Genomic DNA, 23,358 nt, shown 5'->3' on the forward strand with positions numbered 1-23,358 from the left:
TACGGGAATGTTCAAAAACAGGAGGGAAAAATCAGACCAGGAGTGTCAGGGATGGGGTCTGCCCAGGGAGAGACGAGCTCCTGGTCCAGCAGTGAGGAGAGCAGTAACTGAGCTCTGGCTCCTCCTGCTGACCATTACAGACAGGGGACAAAAGGCCTTTTGCAGCGGGCCCCACCGGTGAGCAAGGAGCTGCTGTCGGTCTGCAGCTGCTCCAGGGGCACACCTGGGACGCTGTGGCTGCCTCTGGCAGAGGCCACCCGCCTCACCTGGCCCAGGACATTGTCCTGACAGGTGACCCCACGTTTGCTGCAGCGTTGGGGGCTGCAGAGATTTCTCCCGCACTTTCCCAGACTAAGGCAAGAGGAACAGATTTAGGCAGCCCTGACCTGTCAAAAAAAAGGTGAAATCCATACCCAAAGATATTCCATTCTGCATCCCCTGCCCCTAAAATGCCTTCCACTGGTCTAGGGCTGCCCCTTCAGTTTTGAACACCGGTGCCCTTGGCTTGAGCTGTTCAGGCCAAACCAGCAGTACAGTCCCTTACAAGTGTTTGATTCAATTTTTTTTAAGTTCTATGTCTTTAGAAATTGTTCTGCCTGTCCTTCAGGCCCTCCCAAATGCTGTCTAAAAAAGTAGCCAATCTCAATGAAAACTGAATGAGGCAGGACCATCAGCAAAATGACTGCAGGCAATGCTGGTATTCTACATCCTCCACCAGCCAAAGCTTAGGGACTGCCTTCATCTGAGGAGGTCACATACACACAAAGTGAAAACCTGCTAATTGCCAAACAAATTGTAGTAATGCTGCTTTAGGAATTAAAACCCTCATTCTTGGCACTCCAAGCTGAAATTAATAATCCACATGTCAGAATTATAAGTCTAAAGTGTACTGAACCAGAAAAGCCATAATTGTACTTTTCAAGAAAAGAACTTTATTAAATAATATATACCTGAGAAGATTTTTCATTAGAACAACATTCTTGATGATATTTCTGCAGTACTGAGTATGATGTATCACCTGTGCAAAGAAGGCATCGGCGTATCTGAAAAATTTAAATCTTCACCTTTGAAGGAACTTTGTCAGAGTCAAATATAAAACATAAGTAATGCTTGAAATTAAAAAAAAAATCATACTGGTCCAAAAAATTGTTTTAGTTTTATAAATATATCTGTAAACAGAAATAGCTGGTATTTTTAAAGAATCTGATTACAAAACTCAGAGTTAAGTATTTCTATTGTGAAGTGCAGCCATTTGTTCTTCTGTTACTGCCCAAAAAAAGTCACAAAACCAGCCATGCTCCTGTACACACAGGAAAAAAGTTCTCTGTGCACTGAAAATTACTCACTTGTGAAAAACATACCCATCCATTTAATAACTGTTTCCATGACAAGCTAATATACAATTCATTCACCTTTTTTGTTAAGATGCATTGAGCCAAAATGTTTAAATCTGTTTTGTACGGGCCAGGAATAGCAAACAAACAAATGGCCACAGGAGTTTTCTGAAAAATGTTAATATTTTCTGTAAACTCACTTTAGCAAAGTTACTGCTAAAAGTAACTGCCCCATTTATCTTGAAGACATTTCTTTATCACAAGACCATAGAACTCATAAAATGATGTAACAAGTGATGACTAGAAGTGTATTTACCTATTGTACTATCAAGGTATTTCACTTTGCATATATAATGTAAACTATATTTTTCTGAGTCTAAATAAAATCAGTATGCTAAATGAACTCTGTTACTGAACACCAATGGGCATTAAATTCTAGAGATGTAGACAACTACAAGAAGAAAAGAGCAGCAAGTTTTAAATGTGCATATGGTGTCAAAACAAAATAGAATTCCAGCAGTCCAGGTAAAGACCCACTTGAACCCAGACAAGTCTGCAGAGTTCATTCATTCACCTTCTAACATGAACTATAGCATGCAGCCAATAGACTTTAACTTCCTAAAGTTCATAAACCTTTTTAAGGCTTGCAAGATCATCCAGTGAGTACTGATCACTCTGGCTTTCTGAAAGTGAGTCAAACAGTTGCTGTACCTCTCTTTTTTCGTTTTTGCTAAGAAGGGCCAGCACCACCTGAAAAAACCAACCAAACAAACAAATTATTTTATAATCAGCACAGGTTGACTGAAAATCATAATATCTCACAGAGATACAAAAGTGTGTTTTTTCCTTTTAAGATACGAACATTTCCTTTAGATTTCTTTGCAATTTAAGTAAACATTCAATCAGTCCAGGTTCTTACCTTAAATCTTTCTGCTCTGCTTAAGTAGAAAAGGTGCTGATATGCAAGGCCAGGATCTTTCCTAGCTATGTAATGTTCCAACGACTGGATAAAAATCAGAAGGCTTTCTCCTTCAAGTTTGTTACTCAGCAGCACGGGCAGTGTTTTTGGATCAGTGGCTGTCAGAAGCTCTGCACACGCAGCTCTATCCCTGCTGGCATTCAGTGCGTTCAGGGTCTGGCCGAAGTCGTACGCGTTGGGCGGCTCTGGGACGCGGAGTCTCTCCGAGGAGCGCCGTGGCACTGGCTGTGTCCCCTCAGCAGGGACACGGGCAGCCTCAGCAGCCTCTGCAGCAAACCGCCTCTCTTCGTGTTCATCACCTTCAGTCACCTTCAAACAAAGTGCAATAGATCACTTAATGGGGACAAAGAGAGAACCTGAAGCTTCATGAACTGCATTTATCCACCTTATCACTGGGTTAAAGCTGGCAGTTGCTCTTCAAAAGAGAAAGGCACTCAAGTTCTTCCATGTCCTGCTGCCCCCAGAACAGGAGCTCTCTAATTCACCTTTAAGGGCTCACAGTCCAAAGTGTGCTTTTTACACCTCCTTTTCACTGCTTGGCACTGCACTGTGGAATCACCCCTGGAGAGCACTGGGAGAAAGGAGGACTCTGCACATTAAATATGAAATTCTAGAAGACAGGGACAACTGCAGTCAAAGCAGCAGACACCCATGTTTCATTTCTCTGCTGAGCCTCCAGAGCAGTACAGGCACATGGCAGCTACATCAGGTTATTGTTTGGAGTCTTGCTTTGGAAAGAGAAAGCTCAGCTTGGATAAACTGCCTCACTATCCACTTAACTTCTCCTGAGAGTGCAGCCTCTACCAAGTTTCATGAATCAGGCACTAAAAATTAACTATGGGGTCAACTACATCTCAAAAATCTATTTCAAGCCATCAAGAGTTGTGAAATTAGTATAACCTGAATAAAGCTTGCTGAACAGGGTCTCTCAATACCAAAGTCTCTTGAAAAGTCTAAAGATACTGTATTAATAGAACAGGGGATTAGTAGTTTTTGGAAAATACTGCATTTGGCTTATAGACATTTTGTTCTATTTTTCAACAATCCTTAGAATCGAGGGAGAAAGCTGTCTTTTATATAATTATAGCTTGATTAACACATAATAATGATGATAAATTATTTTTCTAATTTTGTTTTTCTTTGCAGTCTATTTTTATGGAACTACCTTGTACTACAGCAGCTAAGAGAGGGGAGCCTCTCCACAGGGGCAGTTTTAATTATAACAGCAAACATAAATGCTTCCTGCATCACCCCTAAAAAAATTACCCGTGCCAGCAATGTAGTTAGCTGGTCTCTGAACTATGTGGTCACTTCCCAAACCTCCTCTGAACACTTTCCAGGTCTCTTTGCTTGCTGCAACTCAAAGCTTAACTAATACTATACCAGCTTATGCTGGTTACATAAAATCCCATGAGCTCGTGACAACCTGAAACCCTTCAAGAACGTATTTTTTTTCCTTATATTAATAACTGCAGCTTCCATTATACCACAGTCTGAAATTACATTATCAAATTACAGTATCACTGTACAGACTGGTAATAACTATGTATTTTAACTATACATTTTTAAATAAAAAGGGGAAAAAGAATTCTTGAACGACCAGCAAAACTACAATCCAAAAATATCAGATGACTGAGAAAATCCTTTCATCACCTAATTCTACCCAGAACTGTGCAAAGCTAACATTTTGATCCTGTACATAACATTACATGCTGTGTTTCTTTTGTAAAATCCTACAGATGTTTTACCCTTGCTCTTTAGTGTAGGATTTCATTTTTCAGACCTGTAACTTTAGGATCAGCACAGGAGCAGCCAGCACATCTGCTGACCAGAGACCTCTGCCAGCACAGTCCCGGAGGCTGCCCAAGGAGCACAGACTTCAAAAACAAAACAGCTATTTCACAGCTGCACTCTGTAAAACATGTATTTCAAAGTTTAAGCAGCTTTTGTTTACAAGGAGCATATCCTCAAGTTTAGTGCCATCTAAGTGGACTATTTCCCTTCCTGCTGTAGTTCTGAATGTGCTTGTGAGCAGTCCAAGCTTCATCGTATGTAAAAATCCTCCAACATGCCCTCAATATAATGTGCACCACCATCCTCCCAATAATACAGATTCAAGTTGGGCAAACAAAAGTTTTAATATTATCTCTTCATATGTGTGGCTTCTGTTGTGTTTGCTTTTAAGAAATGAACAGGTATCCCACCTCTTGTATGGTCATTTTCTTCCCTTGCGTTTGGCCAGCTCCAGCACTGCTGTTGAGGTGCAGCAGCTGGGTTACCTCCTCCAATTCCTTCTGTGCTTCAAGAACATTTGGATCAATTAGGAGGACCTTGTTGAAATCATCAGCACTGGCTTGATAATTCTGTAAGCAGAAGAAAATATTTTTCTCTTAAGCACATCACTAGAAAAATCTGAAGCACCACACCGTCCTTTACAAGTAAGAAAGGTAAAAACACTGGGATCTGGACACTAAGTAGACAGAAATTATCTAAATATTGATAGTGTGATTTCATGAGAGGAGAAAAAGGAAATGAGTTAATACTCTGTGACTAAATACTTCTAATTAAATATGTAATATGAAATAATTTATTCTCAGAAACCTATTCCCTGTATCAGAGAGCAAATTATTGAAGTTTGCTGCTTTTAAGCATAATAGCTTACAGTGTAACACTGTTTCACAATTAATAAAATGCACGTCCAGCAAGTTTGCATACTTGCTTTGCCAATAAGAGAATTGAACTGAGCTTTGATTAAAGATATGTCTAATCTTCCTGGGCTTCAATCCTGTAGACCATCTCTTACAGTGAAATTTTGCTAATACTTGAGAAGACTGGGATTATGTTATGACCTCTGGGCTAAACAAGATTAGGACAAACACAGTGACAGCGTGGTATTCGACACAGTTCCTCAATAATCAGCCTTGTAATTTGTTTAACACTTATTTCACTTTTTTTCTCTATATAATTACTATTTTTAGACTAAATTTTCTGGAGAAACAAAGTTAATAGCCTCAATTGAGGAAGACTTGAATTATCACACAGAAAAAAACCCAAGACACCTCACGGGCTGGAGTATCAAAAATAAAGATGAAATGCAGCAGTAAACAGTAAAAGACCATAGAGACAGTAAAAAACCAAGGTAATTTCTTGTGTGTGTGGTCTAGTATGCTGTTCCCAAGCAGCATCATAAGATTACTACTAAATCATTTGCATTATCATGGAAAGAAAAATGCTCATGTACCACCTGAGGTACTTCCTCAGCACCTCAACTGTAACAGAGGAACCAGTGTCCCAGTCACTCCAACTCTTTCCCACATTTTGCTCCATACTGGTGGCCAATATTCAAGGTGCAGAGAGGCTGCAGGGCATCAGTAGTGAACTGAAGCCTGCTAGGTCATGAAGGAAGAGTGAGAGAATGAGAATTATGCACCCCTAACAAAGGAATGCACAAAGGGGCCAGGTTGTTTTCATCACAAATCCACTACTAATTAAGCTAAATCATTTGAATTACAGACATGAGAACTCACAGCTATAGAGAAATGAGATTCTGAAACAGACTTCTGGAAACAGTAACAAGGGTCAGCAACCAACTCTACAGAATGTAAAACTGCAGCCTGCCCAACAAAAATCATACAAGATGACTGTACCCAAAGCAAGAGAGCAGCTGGTAGTCTGCTACCGTTTGGGGTCTTGTGTCCTGTGTCACAGCCCTAATGCATCTCACTGACATTTTTTCCTGATTTTCCCTTAACTACATCCTGGTAAATCTATAAAAAACCTCCTCATTTACTGCATTAAACACCTTAGCTAGATCTTAGCCGAACTCCATGCCTTTAGCTGATACAATTCTTCATTACAGAGTCATTTCTCAATTTTTGATAATTTTTGTAATTATCTCTGATTTTACCTATCAATTTCATCCCTGAAATTAGCAATAACGAAGGCATTAAATCCAACCACAACACGACATGTTGGGAGTCCCCAGCTCAGACTGTTCTGAAGGAGTTCATCAACACTATGTTTCAGGTTGTCTTCAGTACTACAAAAATAGCACTTTTTTTTCTAGGATATGCAAAAAAGCAGAAGTTATTTCTCCAATTCTTGACCTTCCTCATGAGTGTGTCACACTCTTTCTTTCTGTCTGGTAGAATGACTATGTACTCTTATTTATACTGATGTTTTAACAAGTTTGACAACATAAGGTTAGACATGATTAATACCAGGCAGCTTAGCACAGTTACAGAAAAAACATTACACAAAATTAGGACTTTTCACACTTTCAAAATTTTATAGCTACTGCAACTCAGTAACAAATGTATCACTTTCCCAGGACTTGCACTTGGAATTATAACATGGGATGAGAATAGGCTGGTTTGCTGCTGAGCACAAACAGGTTCTCAGGTAATTTGTAAGCTGAGACACTATCCAGTAATTTTTAGTTAAGGCATCTAACCTAATGCAGGTCTGAGTAAGAGTGCTTTCATCTAAAGGACAATGATGCAACCTGGTGGACCTCCAGTCCACTCCTGCAACACGGAAGACAGCACTGCAGATGCCTGTTTACAGACACTAGTACATTTAATACAAAGCAGATGATGAGAGCTGCCCTCATGAGCATATAGAATCAAGAAGCTGATAATTCAATACCAAGTAAGAGCTGATGGGTAGAGCAAGGATTGCTGTGTGGGATTATGGAGTGTAAAGGCTAATTTAACATCACTGAAGATGGGGAACCACCAGAGGGAGGGACAAACAGAACAATATGGTTCAAGTGATGGAACATGAGATCTGAAATCACATTCAGGCTGGACATGAACAACGTGTCTGCATTTATGATCAGGTAAAAGGATACAGTAAAAACTGTACGTAAGATGAGCACTGTAAAGACACCACCACCTCGCAGATGGGAAGGAAAAGGCTGGGTACTGACACTGCCACAGAATGACAAAGTACAGTATTGACAAAGGGCTCTAATGCATTTGGGGAAGAAAGAGAGAGAAAACAACAATAATTAAAACCCTGGTTTAATATGACACTTAAACATGAGCAGATGCCAAGACAGCTAGAGATTTTAGTCTGGACAGATGCCAAGACAGACTTGGAGAGAATCCATTTGTTATCAGCAAATGGTTACTGTAACCTCCTTGACAGATAAAACAGACTGGGATACTCAGAAGGAGAATACCAGAACTTTAGAACAGATCTGAAACTCGCTTAACCAATCTCCAGTCAAACTTTATTTATTGCAATATTCTTGTAATTTCTCAAATTATTACATCGACATGCAGGTTTTTATGTAGCAAAAATATTTATGTAATGTTTTATGTATGCCTAATGCTCTACAAAGTAAAAAATCATCACAGTGAGTACTTTCTTTGTATTCACCCATTAACAGCAGCTACCTCATTGCCTTTGAAGAGGATAAGCAAGTTTAGAAGTGCTTAAGAATACCTGCCATGTTCTTTTTCCTCACCTGTAATCCTTTGTATGCTAGTGCTCTTCTATAAAAAGCTTTAACATTAGAATCTTCTATCTGAAGAACATGATCACAATCCCTCTTAGCCTCTTCATATTTATACAGTTTCAAGTAACAGAGAGCTCTAACACAGAAAAACAGAATATACTGCAATATAAGTAAATTCTACAGTGCTGTAGTGACAACATCTTCTGACTTGCAAAAGTTAATTACAATACTTCAAACAATTCAGTCTCAATGTGATTTTTTTAAAGTATATAAAACCATTAACTATCAAGAACATCACTAGATGGATTTAGAGAATTCCTGCAATAAAAGTCAAGTACAACTAATGCTTGAAGTTAAGCAGATATGCAAGTATTTTAAAAGCAGAGCCTATGTTAGTACAATATGATAGTATAGTGGTTAATGTAATACAGATTTTATACAGACATTCTGGGTAAAAAAGTGCTCTGGATTAAATAAACAACACTGCTCTCTGTACCTAATTATTACTTGGAACTCTCCTATTCAAGTACTGGTTTAATCAAATCCTTCTTAGTTTGTAGAAGCTGATAAGATTACAGCATAAAGAATTATGCCGCTGAATTAGGTCAACCTTTAAAATAATGCCAATATATGACCGTGTTCTTACTTTTATTTTCTCAGAATGTATATTTTTTCTGAATTACTCTTAATCTCTGAGATATTGCTACTGCATGTTAAGTTTTTAATTCAAATCATACCAATATTATTTAAAAATATCTCAAAAATGCTGCAAAATTCTATGCTAATTATAATTTCTACTCTTGCTTACTCTTTTTATATGGAAGATTTTAAGATACATATCAGTGAGATTAATACTTGCTCCCGTTGAAAAATGTTTTTACAAGAAATCCAAACAACAAGTAGGAAAAGAACCCCTTTTTCACAATAATGAATGAAGGGATGCAAAATCTCTATTTGAAATGAGAACATGTAACTACTGTTATCCCACAAAGAAGCATTAGCTTTTGGATCTTTACCTGTTAGTGTAGACAGTACATTCCTCAGTATTTAACTTCATGCACTCAGTGTATTTATTTGCAGCTTCTTCGTATTTCCCCATTTTTACAAAATCATTCCCTTCATTTTTCAACCTCTTGAACTTCTCCACAGCTTCCTCACCTACAGCATGAAAGGATCACAGTGTCACGTAAGGTCAGTTCATCCAGGGTGGCTGAATGATCAGTGCAGACTAAGGATTAACGCCTGGCAATGGAGTCCCTCTGTCACTCTGCACTCGGCCACTCCTGTCCCCAGCCTCCCCTGCTGCTCCAACACAGGCATGGCCAGACCTACACTTGGCTCCACAAATACTTCCCCAGCCACCAGCATTAAAACTCTGCTGAAGATAATGGGAATGCAACAGACAGCTCTAAGCCTTCCCAGTTTCTGTGTGGTAGGGAGGCCTGCCTGTGTCCACTGAGACCCTGCCTTTACTTACAGCGGTGGAGATTTGATCAGTGGGATTAAAGGCTTCCAGATCTCCACCATCACACCAAGGTGGCCAGAATTTGATCCAATATTCTCTTTGCCATCAACTACAGCAATTACCATGCTAAACTGACCATGACAAACAAATCATCGCATCAGCTGAAGTTAGGGATACATCAGAATATTCTGTTAAGATGCAGAGAGGAATCTGGAAACACCTAACTACACTTTTGGTTTTTTTTTTAAATGAATACTGTATTATTCCATAATTGCCTTTATTTCTTAATTCCACATCATTTGCTGCAGATGCTCTTGGTTTAGGCTACAGTTTTTAGCTGTGTTTGCAGTGAAAAACTGATCCCAACTGCAGCTTCATGATTTTTTTGTGAGCGAACAGTAATTAGCAACATAGCTCTAAGTAAATCATAATGAAATAATCTATTTTTTGCACCATGCTAAAGAATACTATCCCCCTGCCAAGCTTCAGGCTTTCAACACTATATAGAACCAACCATTTTAACCAATAATTGAACTCACTGCATTCTTTCATAAAAACATGGCAGTTTCCTATGCCAGAAAATTATATGTAGACTTGGGGAAAAAATAAACCACATGAAACATACAACTAAATTATAACTCAAGTTGTAAGACACAAAGGAAAACATACAATTGTTGCAAAAAAATGTCAGCCAACAGTAAGGTTTAACTACTGACTGAACATTTTTGCTGGCAGCCTTTCTGTACCAGCTCTCACTGTCAGGGTCTCACTGATGCAGCAAAGGCCTGAGAAGGCAACTAGAACTTTAAGAGTCAGCCTTCAGTGAAGAAAACAGTTACACAATCACTTCTTAATATTTTTAAAAACAAAGCCTGCTCTATTTGAAATAGACTGAGACCTGTTTTGCATCAAAATGTTGCCAAGCATTTGGAGGACACTCAGTGTTGCAGTAATGCTTTACAGATAACCCCATCACTGGTACATATCTGGCCAACAGCCCAGTTACAAACTGCAGTACCTCTGCTGTTCATCGAGGGGAGATTATCTTCAATACTACTTTATATTGAAATAAACTCAAAGGGAAACCAAATAATACTTGAATAAGGAATCACAGGGTTAAAGCTTTTGCAAAGGGTGTGTTTAATGTCAGTAACAACTGAATCTGAGAGCTTTCTTCACCTCATTTACTGAAGCAGAAAAATGGAAACTGCAATGAAGGGGAAAAAATGCCAGGAAGGAAGTTAGTTTCCTAGAGTTCGGCACTCAGCAATTATGTGTGGACAAGTCCAGAACATCTTTGAAAGGCGTCTCCTAAACATCTTCTGCCAAAGTTGGGTGTTTGTTTGGGTGGTGGTTTTTCTGGGGAAAAACTGTGTTATAATTGTTAGGATGTCAGGGAAACCACTGATGCTCGTGTCCTGGGGGGCACCAGGCACAGCATCACCAGCCAGGCAGGGGAGGGGATTGTCCTGCTCTGCTCTGCACTGGGGCAGCCTCACCTCCAGTGCTGGGGCCACGTTTGGGTGTCACAGTGTAAGATACTAAGCCATTAGAGATCATGAAGAGTCTGGAAGGGAAGATGTATGAGGAGTGGCTGAGGTCACTTGGTCTGTTCAGCCTGGACGAAACTGAGGGGAGACCTCACTAAGGGTCCTCAACATTCCCACAAGGGGAAGCAGAGGGGAGGGCACTGATCTCTTTACTCTCAGGATCAGAGACAGGACTCAAGGAAGCAGAGCTAGGGGAGGTTTAGGCTGAACATCACAAAAAAGTTCTTCACCCAGAGGGTGGTTGGGCTCTGGAACAACTCCTCAGGGAAGTGCTCACAGCACCAAGCCTGACAGAGTTGAAGAATGGTTTGGACAATGCTCTCAGGCTTATGGTGTGACTCTTGGGGTATACTGTGCAGGGCCAGCAGTTAGGCTTTGGTGATCCTGATACCTTGCTGATGAGTATTTCTGCTGATTTTGTATAACTTCAGAAATTACTGCTGCAAACTACATCACTTGGTTCAAAAAAATAACAATAACTGTGCTCCACAAAGCACATTAAACTCCATCATGTAAATGACAGTAATTTACTTCGGCTTTTCACAAAGGTTTCTTAATGAAAGCAGTTTCTTTGACATTGTTAAAATGTATTCCATCTTCTAATTAGGTTTATTTTCTGAATGTGCATTTGCATTAGCTATACATACGATTCATCTGCAATTCTTCTTCTCTGTTGATGTCTATAGTACTTGGCTGGTTCTCTGAAGTGGGGCTTCCTCCATCCCACCTGTGCAGCTGAGCAGCAACCGGAACAACTGGAATTGGTGGCAGCTTCTCCCTCCAACTGGGACCATCCTGATCTATTAAAGTCTTTGTTATTCTGAAAAAGAACAGCCCCACCTACATGACTTTTCAAATATTTATCTCGCACTTTAATAACTTACAACAAATTCATTACTGCAATGTTCCAATTTTTAAAGAAAAAAACATGAACAATTATCCTTAAGACTAATTTGAAAAATATTATCACAGCAGTCAACAATATCACATTCATTTAAGATTCAGACTTTTTCCACTTTAGAGTATTATGCTGGCATTTAGAAGACAAGCTGACTTCAGCATGATCTGTAAATATTTAAGCCAATGACTGATTCTGCAATTAAGCTCTAAATGCTGCCTACCACACCCAGCAAAGAAATATGAAAAAAAATTCCATGTATTTATTTTGGTTACTTTTCTCAGCTGTTCACTGGTGTTATTTGTAGTAAATGTAGATTTCAGTATTCTCAGGCAAAATGTGATACTTAAATTTGCAAACGTCAAATGAAACCTCTCCCACAACAACAGTCTAAAAAAAAAGCAATGCAGGTCACAAAGTCATCTGCATTAAATTGCATTTCATAGTTAAACAGTCAGAAATGTATCCATCAGTCCCCACTTAAAATATTTTCATTACATATCAAAACTGTTTAGTCTTTCTTAAACCAACACACATATATATGTCAACTATTTCCAAGTATGTGTGATTCAATCCAAAACCTATTTAAGTGGGAGTTTCCTACTGCCTTTTTCTCCTTTGGAGAAAGACATAAGTAGACACAGTAAGCAAAGCCATTGAAGATTTCATGGTTCCATTAGAAATTTTGTAGTGTTAAAAAAAAATCAATTATGAGAATAACTGTGTGATAAACATCTCCCAATCTCAAAATGGGCTTAAAAATCAAGTTCAACTGGTAAAAAGTCTAATTTGTAATTTAACAAAATTTTTGTATCAGGTGCACTTCCATCTAACACAGGTGTGAAAAACATACTACATGAACACACATCAAAAAAAAAAATTTAAAACCTTGAAAGTGACATGAAGAACACCACAGAATGAACATAAATTACCCAGTGGAGTTTTCTTACTTACTTTTGTTCTTTTTAAGTATTTAAATAACAGCTATTTTTTAAAAAAAGTGTCAGTGTAGTACTTTGGCAAGAGAATCAGAGCACTCAAGACCCTATTCTTTTCCCATTATGGTCTGACCAAAAAACTAATACAAGAATCAGCACCAGTTTTAATCTTCTTTATGTAAAACAGAAATTTCCAAAATATTTTACAGAATGATAAAGACTAAAAAGGTCTGTAGACTTATATAATGAGCAAGTTTATGTCTTACACTATGCTGCATAAAAACATGTGGGTTTGACTTGAAAGTGAATTTCTTCATTCACAGAATATCACATTCAATAGTATAACGTAGTTGCTTTGTTTTCTAAGTGATCAAAAAGACTATTTTAATGTTAACTGCACGTGCCCTTGCAGGGGCCTATACTATTCCTGATTTTCTTAGAGAACATACCAACAATGTGGCTTGTCCAAGTACTGCTTAGCTCTAATTTTACTAAAACTTCAGGATTTTAATGATAGCCTGAACTCAATTGCTAAGAAAAAAATGTGGCACACCATCATAAATTGAACAACCCAAAGCTTTACTCAGGTTGTTTTTTTTAGGCAACAAAACAGTACACTTCATATTAACACATCAAGAAATTAACTTTAGATATTTTCCATAGAAAGTAATGGAGTAATTCTACAGAAAACCAGTCATATTGACTTCGTATTTAATTTGTTTTTTCATTTATCATAATGGGCTTAAAAAGTTGAAGGAAAAAACTCTGATTCATCAAAATCCACAGAAAGAATCCTGCAGTATCTGATGATCAACTGACTTCTTGTAATATCATAATGTAAGCAGAGTCTTTGCAAAAATGCAAACCATGTGTGCCATGATAAGTTTAAAAAGCACAGGTGTCCTATGAAAAAGCTGGGACAAATACACAATTTCCTGCCACCAACATTCCGACTTGACCCAACAATCCTGCAGTTCTGGAGCTGATCACAAATTTCTTTCTGCAGTATCGTACTCATATGGACTTTGTAAAAACAGCTTCCAAGCTGTTTCATGCAATTTGCTCACTGATACTAAAGGAATTGGGACAACTGAAATGAAACTTCAATTTAGCAGGAGGAAATGCATAAATATATTCCCGCACATTACAGCTTCTGTATTTCTAACAGAGAAAAGTGAACAATGAAACAGTCAAGAGGAAATCAAAATAGACAAAGTAGGAAATCCATTGATGTTCACAAAGCTAGGAAAATGCCACTAATTAAAAGCACGCTTGAAATGCAATTTCCAGTTATTTGGCACAAACCATTAAAAGAGCCAGTCCTTTCAGTTTGTCTAAAAAATCGCCTCAGGAACCAGTAAAAGACACAATTTAACATAATCTAATCAACATAATAAACAGTTAAATAACTGTTTATACTTGTTTCCATTCTATACCTAAATTCTTAATTATTTCCTTTTGATTGCAAAACGATCAGAGAAAGGCTTGATATTAAAAATCCTTATCTTTTATGTGAGTATTAAAAAAATACAATTGATTTTAAGGTTTTTGGAAGCCTGCTTAGCTATGTAAGCACAGAGAGACAAGCTTCAAGGCAGTTTATCAAACCCACCCTCAGACACAAGTAGGATGACGAATTTTTCCTGTCAGCATCCTACAGCATCACTATCCTATTTCCCACAGAAAACTGAAAACCAAGAAATCCTGCAATAAAAGAAGGTTGTTAAGATCTGATCTTCCTAATATAAAAAAAAATACAAAAAAACCCCCAAACATCTGGGGTAGTCTCTTTAAGTTAAAAGACAGTAGAATAATACTATTTTAAGATTTGTTTTTAGAAAGGTCTCTTACTTTGGAAATGAAAATGAAAGCTTTAGTATAGTTTCAGTTGAAGTTTCAAATGATAAAATATTTTTTAAAGAATATTAAAGTTCAATTATGCAGGAGGCCTATGGTTTAGAAACTAATAATTTTGCAAGCAAAAAAGAATTACCAGCAGAAGAGAAGAAGGAAGAAGCAGCTGAAATAAGGTGATGGGTTGCCAGGGAGGAAAAGAGTAATGAGCAGTGAGGCTAAAAACATAAGGAAGGCCTAGAGAGGAGAAAAGGAAGAGTGTTAAGGGGAGAAGGGAAATAAGCTTATTGCTAAGCAAGTTCCAAGTCAAAGAGAAATATGAAAAGAGTATCTGTAGATAAAATAAGCCAACAAGATTTTTTGAAAGTGTAATAATTACATAGGTACCAGGACAAGCAGTTATTCCACCAATCCAAGTGATCTGTTATCACCACAGATACAGAAGATCACTACACAATTTTTGTGTTATCAAAAAAATAGGACTTCTAAGAGACTATAAAGTGTCACAATTTCTTCTGGTCAAATAAACAGAATTTAAAGAAAGATATTATGGATTTTTTAATGAATAGTGCAAGTGCTCATGGCCTTGCCTTAGGGAGAAAAAAACTGTACTAGATTCCACTGTAAAAGTCACATGCACGTGGGTTCCTGCTCAGTGACTAATGGCTGTTTTGTTTTCAACTTTGTAGTAATAAAGTATAATTAGAGAAATTCAAACCTCTCTTGGCAGCAAGAATTCTTGTTGAAAGTATTAATACTTGAAAATAATATTCGATTATATTTTTTACACCTTTAAGCTTTGTAGCCAACCACTGTATTAAGCTACTTCAGTATTTCCACAACTGCAGCACACAGAAGGATTCACACTTAACATAAACCTCCAACTGCCACAGAAAGAATCTTAATATGTAAAGGAAACAGGATGTCAGAGAAATGGCATGGACCTTAAGTACTACTTTATATAGTATAAAATACAAGTTAGGAAAGAGAACAAGTAGAAGCACTATTAAAAAAATCCCCAACCTTAAAATATTTTAAATATTACATTTTTGAAAAACAGAAAATTAACTATAATGAACTAGTTGTGCAGCAGCTCTGAGGGTATAGAATAGAGGGTGCATGTAAAACAAACACATTTGAATTCTGTTCTTCTGTTTTGACTATAATCAGAGAATTTCTGCGTGAAGTTACCTGTTAGCACTGTCATTTGCTGCTTGGATGCTGCTGTCTATCTGCAGCACTGTTTTATAATCAATGTACGCCTGTCGATACCGCTCCATTGACTCATTTGCCATTGCTCGGCGCAGAAGAGGCTTCAGGGAAAACGGCTGAAGCTCCAGAGCTCTAGGAAAACAGAAAGAAAAATGCAGGATTGAAAAAGAGTAGCTGAAGTTAAAATAACAGAAATATTTTATGATATATATATCTGCATGTAACTCTGTGATTTCAGATGGCACAGTGAAATAACTAAGGAAAATGGATCTGAGTGGTTCATATCAACACCCTAAACTACACCCAGTTTTGGAATTGTTAGTGTTTTTACTACAGCTTACTTTACTCAAAGCTCTATGTTCCATCTGGAAAACTGCTCTCATAACCAAGATACAATTAATGTAATGGCACATGCTGAAGAGTAAAACCTATTTTTCTTAAGTCATGCCTAGATCTACAAGGATTTCAAGTATATGGTGCTTTTGCTTACATGACTTTCAGTTCTTCTTCCTTAAATGAAAGTATGCACTTGAAAAACCCATTGACTAGGACAAGAATACAGATCTTTCTTTGGACTTCAGGTTTTTGCCTATTTTCTCTCTATTTACATTTTTGATTGTCTGCCTGATCACCAGTAAGCTCAACACTGTTTAATTAGAACTCCTTCCCAACACCATGCACTCTTCCAGCGACATGAAGCAGTCCACAAAGGCTTTATTTCTCAAAGACTACCTTATTTTCAATGGTTCTTGCTAAAGAAAGATCAACTTTTGAAACAATGAAATTAAGATGAGTCTAGACAATTTGATTTCAGGAAGCCATAAAGCAATCCAGACTGAGATATCTCACCTTTCTGCTACAGACACAGTCAGCTCCAAGATCAGACAAGGTTGCCTGGGGCTCAATACAGCTGGGCCTGAAAACCCTCCAAGAGAATCTCTGCCCAGCATCTCTGGGCAACCTGTAGCAAGGCCAAGCATTGCTCATGAGGAGGTTTCTTCTAATATAACCCTACATCATTTTTTACTTTGAAATCAGGCAACCTCTTTGTAGATCACCTATTATATCATGTTGCCTACTCAAGATATATATTTGACATTGCCTAATTTACATGTGCTTGCAGGTTTGCACTTCTGCATCCCAGTCCCTAAATTATTTCTACCTCTGTATTATTTCTACTAAGCATCATGAGTTCTTGTGCATCCAGGAAATGTGCATGACATTAAGGACACTATCATTAGGTAGTAAGAATAAAAAGCTTCTAATTGGTAAGAATACAAAACCTAAAGTCTCTGTATTACTGATTCCAGATGAAGTCCTACATACTTCAAACTTCCTGAATAGAAAAATGTGATGGCTCTTACACCATCTTGGCTAGCTGTCTGTGATCCTGCATCTATTTTAACAAAATACTGCTAAAGACTCTTTTTTTTCAGAGAACTTATTCTGTCACGTAGAATATATGCAGTAAGTTAAATGTTTTGTACCTTTGTACTACAAAGGTACATGCATGTTTTGTTTTTACTTTTGGAGGGCTTTTTTAACAGTAGAGTTCTGCTATACAAAAAACTCCACTGATTAATTAATATGGTTTCTAATTCTTCTAAGATACCTTTTTGCACCTTAGGCGTCAGCATTATAAACTCAATCTATGGAAATATTAAAAAACCCCAGAACATCAAAAATGCAGTAATAATTTAGTGGGACACTAAATTAGTGTTTGAAGTTATTGAAGGTGTCTCATCTTCTCTAACTCCTGTATCCTTAAAAGCCACAATAAGCACAAAGGATTTTAGCTCAATTCCTTGACAGCTGTAATTACTGTTTATAACTATGTCAAGTATATATTAAAAAACTCTGAAACAACAAACCAACAGAGAACACACACACATACACCATACATGTGCTCAAAAGCAATTTCCAATACTGTGATAAGCATCTGGCTTAACAAAGCTTTTACATGTAAGTTACTGCAGAGCTCCACTGTAAACCTGCTTTTATATTAAAAAATTTAATCCCACTGTGCATTTCTGTGAACACAATAAGCTTAAAAACTGCCCTTACACAGTAAAATAGTAAGTTAAAAGTTATTCCTTTCCTAGTTTTCATGTGATTGTTTACGTAACAAAGGTTTCTGTCATTTAGACAGGGAATCAGACTTTATTGATACTGTTCTGAGTCAAACAGCACTAGCAATATATCAGTGAAAATGTTTAATCATCACCAGGAATGTTGTTGTTCTACACTGGAGGTTTTAATTTACCTGTTACAATCCTGAATGCAGTCACTGCAGTTCCCTTCTTTGAGGTAACATGCCGCTCTGTTTGAGTACAAGATACTTAAATCGTCTGGACTTTGTTCTCCTAAAAGAAGTTACAATTAAAATCGAAAAGTATGACTGAAATTACACATAAGAATGAAAGCTTTGCATACTCCAAGTTGCACTGCAGTGATGCAGTTTGCTGACACTGCAAAGCAATAAAGAGACTTTTTTTATAATGTCACCTAGAACATGCAAGTATTCAAACATAAATAAATGCCAACAGCTCTACCACAAGAAAATTAGAACATTATTTCACTCATCATCTTGTATTTTCTGTCGCATGAATTGCTGTCTACTGAATTCATTAAAGATTTACTGCACGGTAACTCCTGTCAAAAATGCAGCGGCAGGCTAAATTCGTTCACTTGTAGCTCCTTTAAATCATCTGAACAGTTCTACATTTAAAGTATAAAGTATCACACTCACCTAGACCAGTGACACATTCAATCGCTTCCGAGTATTTGAGCACAGCTTCTCCAAACTGTCCGCTCTTAAATAACTCGTTTCCTTCACTTTTTAGTTTTGCTGCAGTAGGAGGAAGTGAAGTGGAACTGTCACCGCCAGCCGACGGAGACCCTTCTCCATACGATTTGGAGATCTCCGCTTCGGCGCTTTCACTCTTCTCATCACTGCGTAAATAGCCATTAACTTCGCCTTCATGGTCTGACAAATGCTTCTCTGACTTCTTCTCCGACGCGCCTTTTTTCGGCGCGCTCTCAGCGGAGTCCTTGTGTCTCTGCGCGCCCCTGTCCTGCGCCTTGCCGCCCTTGCCGTGCGCCTTCCTGTGCGCGTTGCCCATCGCGGGCTCCCCGGCCGCCGCCCGCGCCGCCGCTGCCGCGGCCGAGCCTGCAAGGGCGTTAATGAGCCGCGTTAGGGCCGCATCATCGGCGCGAACTATCGGCCCGCCGCGCGGGGGGAGCCGCAGCCACACCCACACAGCCCGCGGCAGCGCAGCGCTAGGGGGGCTTGTCTGCCCCACAGAACACTGCTCCACGTACGGGACACTCCCACTTGCAAGGAACCGGCAGGTGTTTTGAGAAGGGATCGCTACGAAGCCTCATTTCCCCGTGCTGGGCACACGGGAACCCCTGTCCTAAGGTGGCAGAATGGTACAGGGCTCACCTTGAAATTAACTCTTTAAATACCGCCCAGTACCACACGGACGCTTTGATCTTCCACAACCAATCCAAATGCTTGCCATGTTCAAGTTAGATCGCAAGCTATCAAACTCTTCTCAAGAAGATTTCATTTAAACATGTCAAAACCCCTTTTATGCATACTTGTGATCATTTAACTTTCAATGTTATTTATTACAAATTTATTTAGGAAAAATCATAGAATAAGGGTATTGGATAATAAAATCTCTATCTTCCATATTCAGCTGAATTCCTACCAGATTACCACCGCACTATTCAAGGACATTCCTGCAGAGCCTGACTCTCGACACTACTAATGACAGAAAAACTCTGCCTTTTTGGTACTATTAAGATGCTATCTTCCCCTTCCCTCCACCTGATCTATTTATCTGTCCAACAGAACTTTTTCACATATTGCAATGATACTTTCAATTGACTTTAACAAAACATCTGACACTGACTCCATATAGATTAACTCCAGATGGTCCAAAATGAAAGAAATAATTTTTTAAACACACAAAATGTTACTGAAATCAAACTGAACGGGATGGGAAAGCATAAGATTTGTAAAAACAATAGATCCTCTAGTGCCTCCTACCTAGCTGAGGTCCTTGTTTTGAAACATCAAATAAGTTCGTACTCCACAGTGGGAACAATGATGGGCTAAATCTACCTACACAGACATTTTTGTAAAACATTTATGTTTGAGACATCCACCCACCCATCCAATTGTTGGTGCCAAATACACCAAAAGGGTTTAAAGTCTGTTTTCCAGGGAGAATGGTGGTAAAAGGATGCTGGGCAGACGAATGAAGACACCAGTATATTAACAACTTCCTTAACATACATGCTAAAATACTTTCATTTTACATACACCAAAACAGGAAAAAAAAATTAAATGTCACAGACACAGGTGATAGAATGAGCTTTTAGAAAAAACATGGCAAAACACTGTGAAAGAGCATCCCAGCTTCTAGTGACAAAGAAAAAGCAAGGCAGGCACATAATATGTGATGTGAATGTTATTAATGCAAATAATGTGTAAATCCTGAATACAGGAGGAAATTTGCTAAAGATGAAGTGCATAGAACCGGTCCTGGATTCAGCAGGAAACCTTTCTGGCATTTGGATTCTGGAGTCCCCCGGGCAATAGGCATGCTGATAGTTACATTGTTTAGCTGCTGGGTAATAGTAATTGGTGAAATATTTCAGGAATGAGTAAACAGCATGCAAAAAAATGTACACCTATACTTCTCAAATATAATTCTCATTGTCTTTTAGTTTCAGTCTTCAAAAACAATGCTTCTGTACTGGTCTCCACAGAGAAATGTATTCATGAAAGCAGTATTCTGGGCTAAAAAAAATACCAATACTGCTGAACGTTTCTTGAGGAAAAAGAAAGTCAAGACACATTTTAAATTCCAAGGAGAATTTGAAGAAAGGTACTGGAAAGTCTGAACAGAATTTTGACCGGAATGACAACAACTACATATTATAAAGAATTTTAATTTATGTTATTACTAAAATAACAAACTTTAAATGGAAGAAACATCATAAAACTAAAAAAAAAACCCACTGAATACTCTAAGAGGAATATTTGATGTCTGGGGAGTGCTTAATATTATATATAACAATATTATATATATATTATTCTTTAATATTGTAATAAATCAAGTAAATACCACACAGCTCAACAAATTTGTCTTAATTAAAAGGGGCTATTTAAAATGTCTCAATTTATCTTTAAACTGCATTTATCACATGAGGTTCTACCTTCTAGAAACATGTCAAAATACCAGGTGCTTCATCAAGCACATGCATGATTTTTAGGTTTTGCGGTGCCTGAATACTGGTTCTTATAGTCTCTACGATGCATGCAATTTTCCATTCCTATTGTACAGAAAGGGCTCTATTTAATTTTGCTTTCAGTTAAACAGAAGATGAAGAGTGACTACACTCTATTTAGACTGTTTTGTTCAAAGTTCAGAAATCAACTCTTCAGCCCTAAAGAAAACAGAAGTATTTTGATCTTTTTTCCAATCTCTAAATTGTAAGTTTAGTAGGAATGCATTAGGCTTACGAAATAGAATGTGAAATAAATGTGACTACATGACTCGACTACATGGACTACTGGACTGCCTGTGATTACAGGACTAGATTTTACTCTTCTTATTGCTGTTGGGTTCACAGAACGTTTTCATTCATTACCTGAACTGAACTCATATTTGTTTCCAGTTGTACAAGCAAATACCGAGTAATCTGTGAAAATGCTTGCCACTTAAATCTCAGAAATACTCATGTATATCACAGGAACACATGCCATTGGCATCAGTGGACAATACTCCCTGTGTTTAAAGGCCTGCCCATTCATTAACAGAATGGAAGTCTTCCTATGGAGCTAGAAGGCACACAGTCATCTGAATGCTCAAACGGGAAACAACCCCAAAGGAACAGACATTTAAGGCTAAGGACATGAGCCACCCTTTCTTCCAAGGTTTTAGCTCAGGAGATTTGGTAGACACCAACTGATGTGGAAAAATGTACTTTCCCTAATTCTGTGTGCCAATAAAACATTATTAGATTACACAAGTACAGTCCAACATTGACAATTAAGCTGCAAAAACCATGGATGGATTTAGTTTCAAGAGAAAACCTTAAAACAATACCTTAAAGAACCAACGTAACTAACAGAAAGGAGAAGGGTGAAATCAGCCTAGGGATGTTATTCTCTTGCAGGCTGGAGGCCAGCCATGCAGCTGAATCTAAAAGCAACCTGCCAGTGCAAGCCCTCCTAGCCCCTGCTGCCTCACCTGCTCCTGCAAGCCATGGAATCTGATTATGCCAGTGGCTTCATCCCAAGAGCCCTGGGATAGTCATACTAATCCAGGAATAGGAGATACACTTCAACTGCTTGTAAACTACACTCTGTACAAGTATTACATGTTGTTTACCTCTAATATAAACTTCCAGAGCACAGAGTTGAGCTCTTACAGTTAAAAAACACACAAACAAACAAAAACAAAAAACCCAAAACAAAACAAAAAAATAGTTATAGTTACCAAAACAAGCAACAACAAAAATTACAGTTGTTGACAAATTATACCTGATCATTTTTACACCCTTTGATGCAAACATGGGAAGAAAAATGCAGAAGAAAAATGCACTGGTGGGAAAGCAGGAAAGCTGTGTGAGAGAAAGATCTCAGGAACACAAAATGTTCTCTCCCCAGAAGAAAATTTTAACTGGGTTCACATCAACAGACAGGTGTAACACTACACACAGCACAGGAAGTAGGTAATTTGGTGATTTATAGCAACATTTTCCATTTAACTCCATTATGCCCATTCTAGAAAGAATTACAAAGATATGTAATAAAACTGGATTCTAGATTTCACACTCATATCTACTTTAAGTAGTCAATGTAAGTTTAGTCTTTGAACAGGCAAAATTCTTTGAAAGAAAATATGGATAAACTGTGTGAATAAACATTACAATCTCAAAGACAACTATTTTTTCCTTAGGTTAAAATAAAATAGGAAATGATAAGACATTACTTTTATCTCCACCACGTCTTTCACATTCTTCTGTATTTTCCCCTCTTCCTTCACCACTTTCTGTATCCTCTATCTCTTGAATAAGTATTTTTTTTCCTTTGCCTTGAGGCTCAGATACAGGCTTTAAATCTTTCAGTTTCTCTTCAATCTCTAGCAGACGTTTCTAAAATAGAGAAAAAAACCAGCCATAGCAGAGGTCTTTTTTATTATGTATATAAATTACAATTTATGTACAGCAAATACATTCTGTTAAATAATCCATATGAGATCCCAAAGAATTACCAAGATAAATGTTGCCAATATAAAAAAGTTGGTAAATAAATGTGAATTTTCTAAGAGTCAGCATAAAACAAAGATTAATAGTCAATTTCTGTCTGTCTCACAAGATACAGACACAAGATATCTTCACATCTTTGTGTGACGATGTCACATAAATAAACACTTTTCTTGAATGCACTGCTTATCAAAAAAAATTCAAAGGAAAAAAAGTAGATTCAGATTGTGATATCTGGCATGATCTACTAAGAAGAGATGTGGAAAACAGGTTCTCTAGAGAATCTCCAAAAAAGCCTGAAATCAGAATCAAAATTTATGCTATGGAGAATCTGATATCAGATGGACATCTGACAGAGAAACGTAACAGAGAACTAG

At 37.8% G+C, this 23,358-nt stretch overlaps 1 protein-coding gene across 3 annotated transcripts in view; it reads right to left on the minus strand.

The window, feature by feature from the left end:
- Positions 1-1,213: 1,213 nt before the first annotated feature.
- Positions 1,214-23,358, minus strand: part of SPAG1 (sperm associated antigen 1) — a 37,056-nt gene continuing 14,911 nt past the window's right edge. For all 3 annotated transcript variants that reach the window (XM_063390097.1, XM_063390116.1, XM_063390107.1), the window contains 10 exons: positions 22,708-22,870; positions 18,444-18,863; positions 17,958-18,057; positions 15,674-15,826; positions 11,440-11,612; positions 8,794-8,935; positions 7,787-7,913; positions 4,518-4,676; positions 2,254-2,622; positions 1,214-2,084 (listed from right to left, as the gene is read on the minus strand). In XM_063390097.1, the coding sequence (XP_063246167.1) occupies positions 1,953-2,084; positions 2,254-2,622; positions 4,518-4,676; positions 7,787-7,913; positions 8,794-8,935; positions 11,440-11,612; positions 15,674-15,826; positions 17,958-18,057; positions 18,444-18,863; positions 22,708-22,870 (1,938 nt within the window). In that variant the 3' untranslated portion in view covers positions 1,214-1,952. The remainder of the gene's footprint in view (positions 2,085-2,253; positions 2,623-4,517; positions 4,677-7,786; positions 7,914-8,793; positions 8,936-11,439; positions 11,613-15,673; positions 15,827-17,957; positions 18,058-18,443; positions 18,864-22,707; positions 22,871-23,358) is intronic.

The sequence above is a fragment of the Prinia subflava genome, chromosome 1 (assembly GCF_021018805.1).
Source record: "Prinia subflava isolate CZ2003 ecotype Zambia chromosome 1, Cam_Psub_1.2, whole genome shotgun sequence".
Taxonomy (NCBI): Eukaryota; Metazoa; Chordata; class Aves; order Passeriformes; family Cisticolidae; genus Prinia; species Prinia subflava.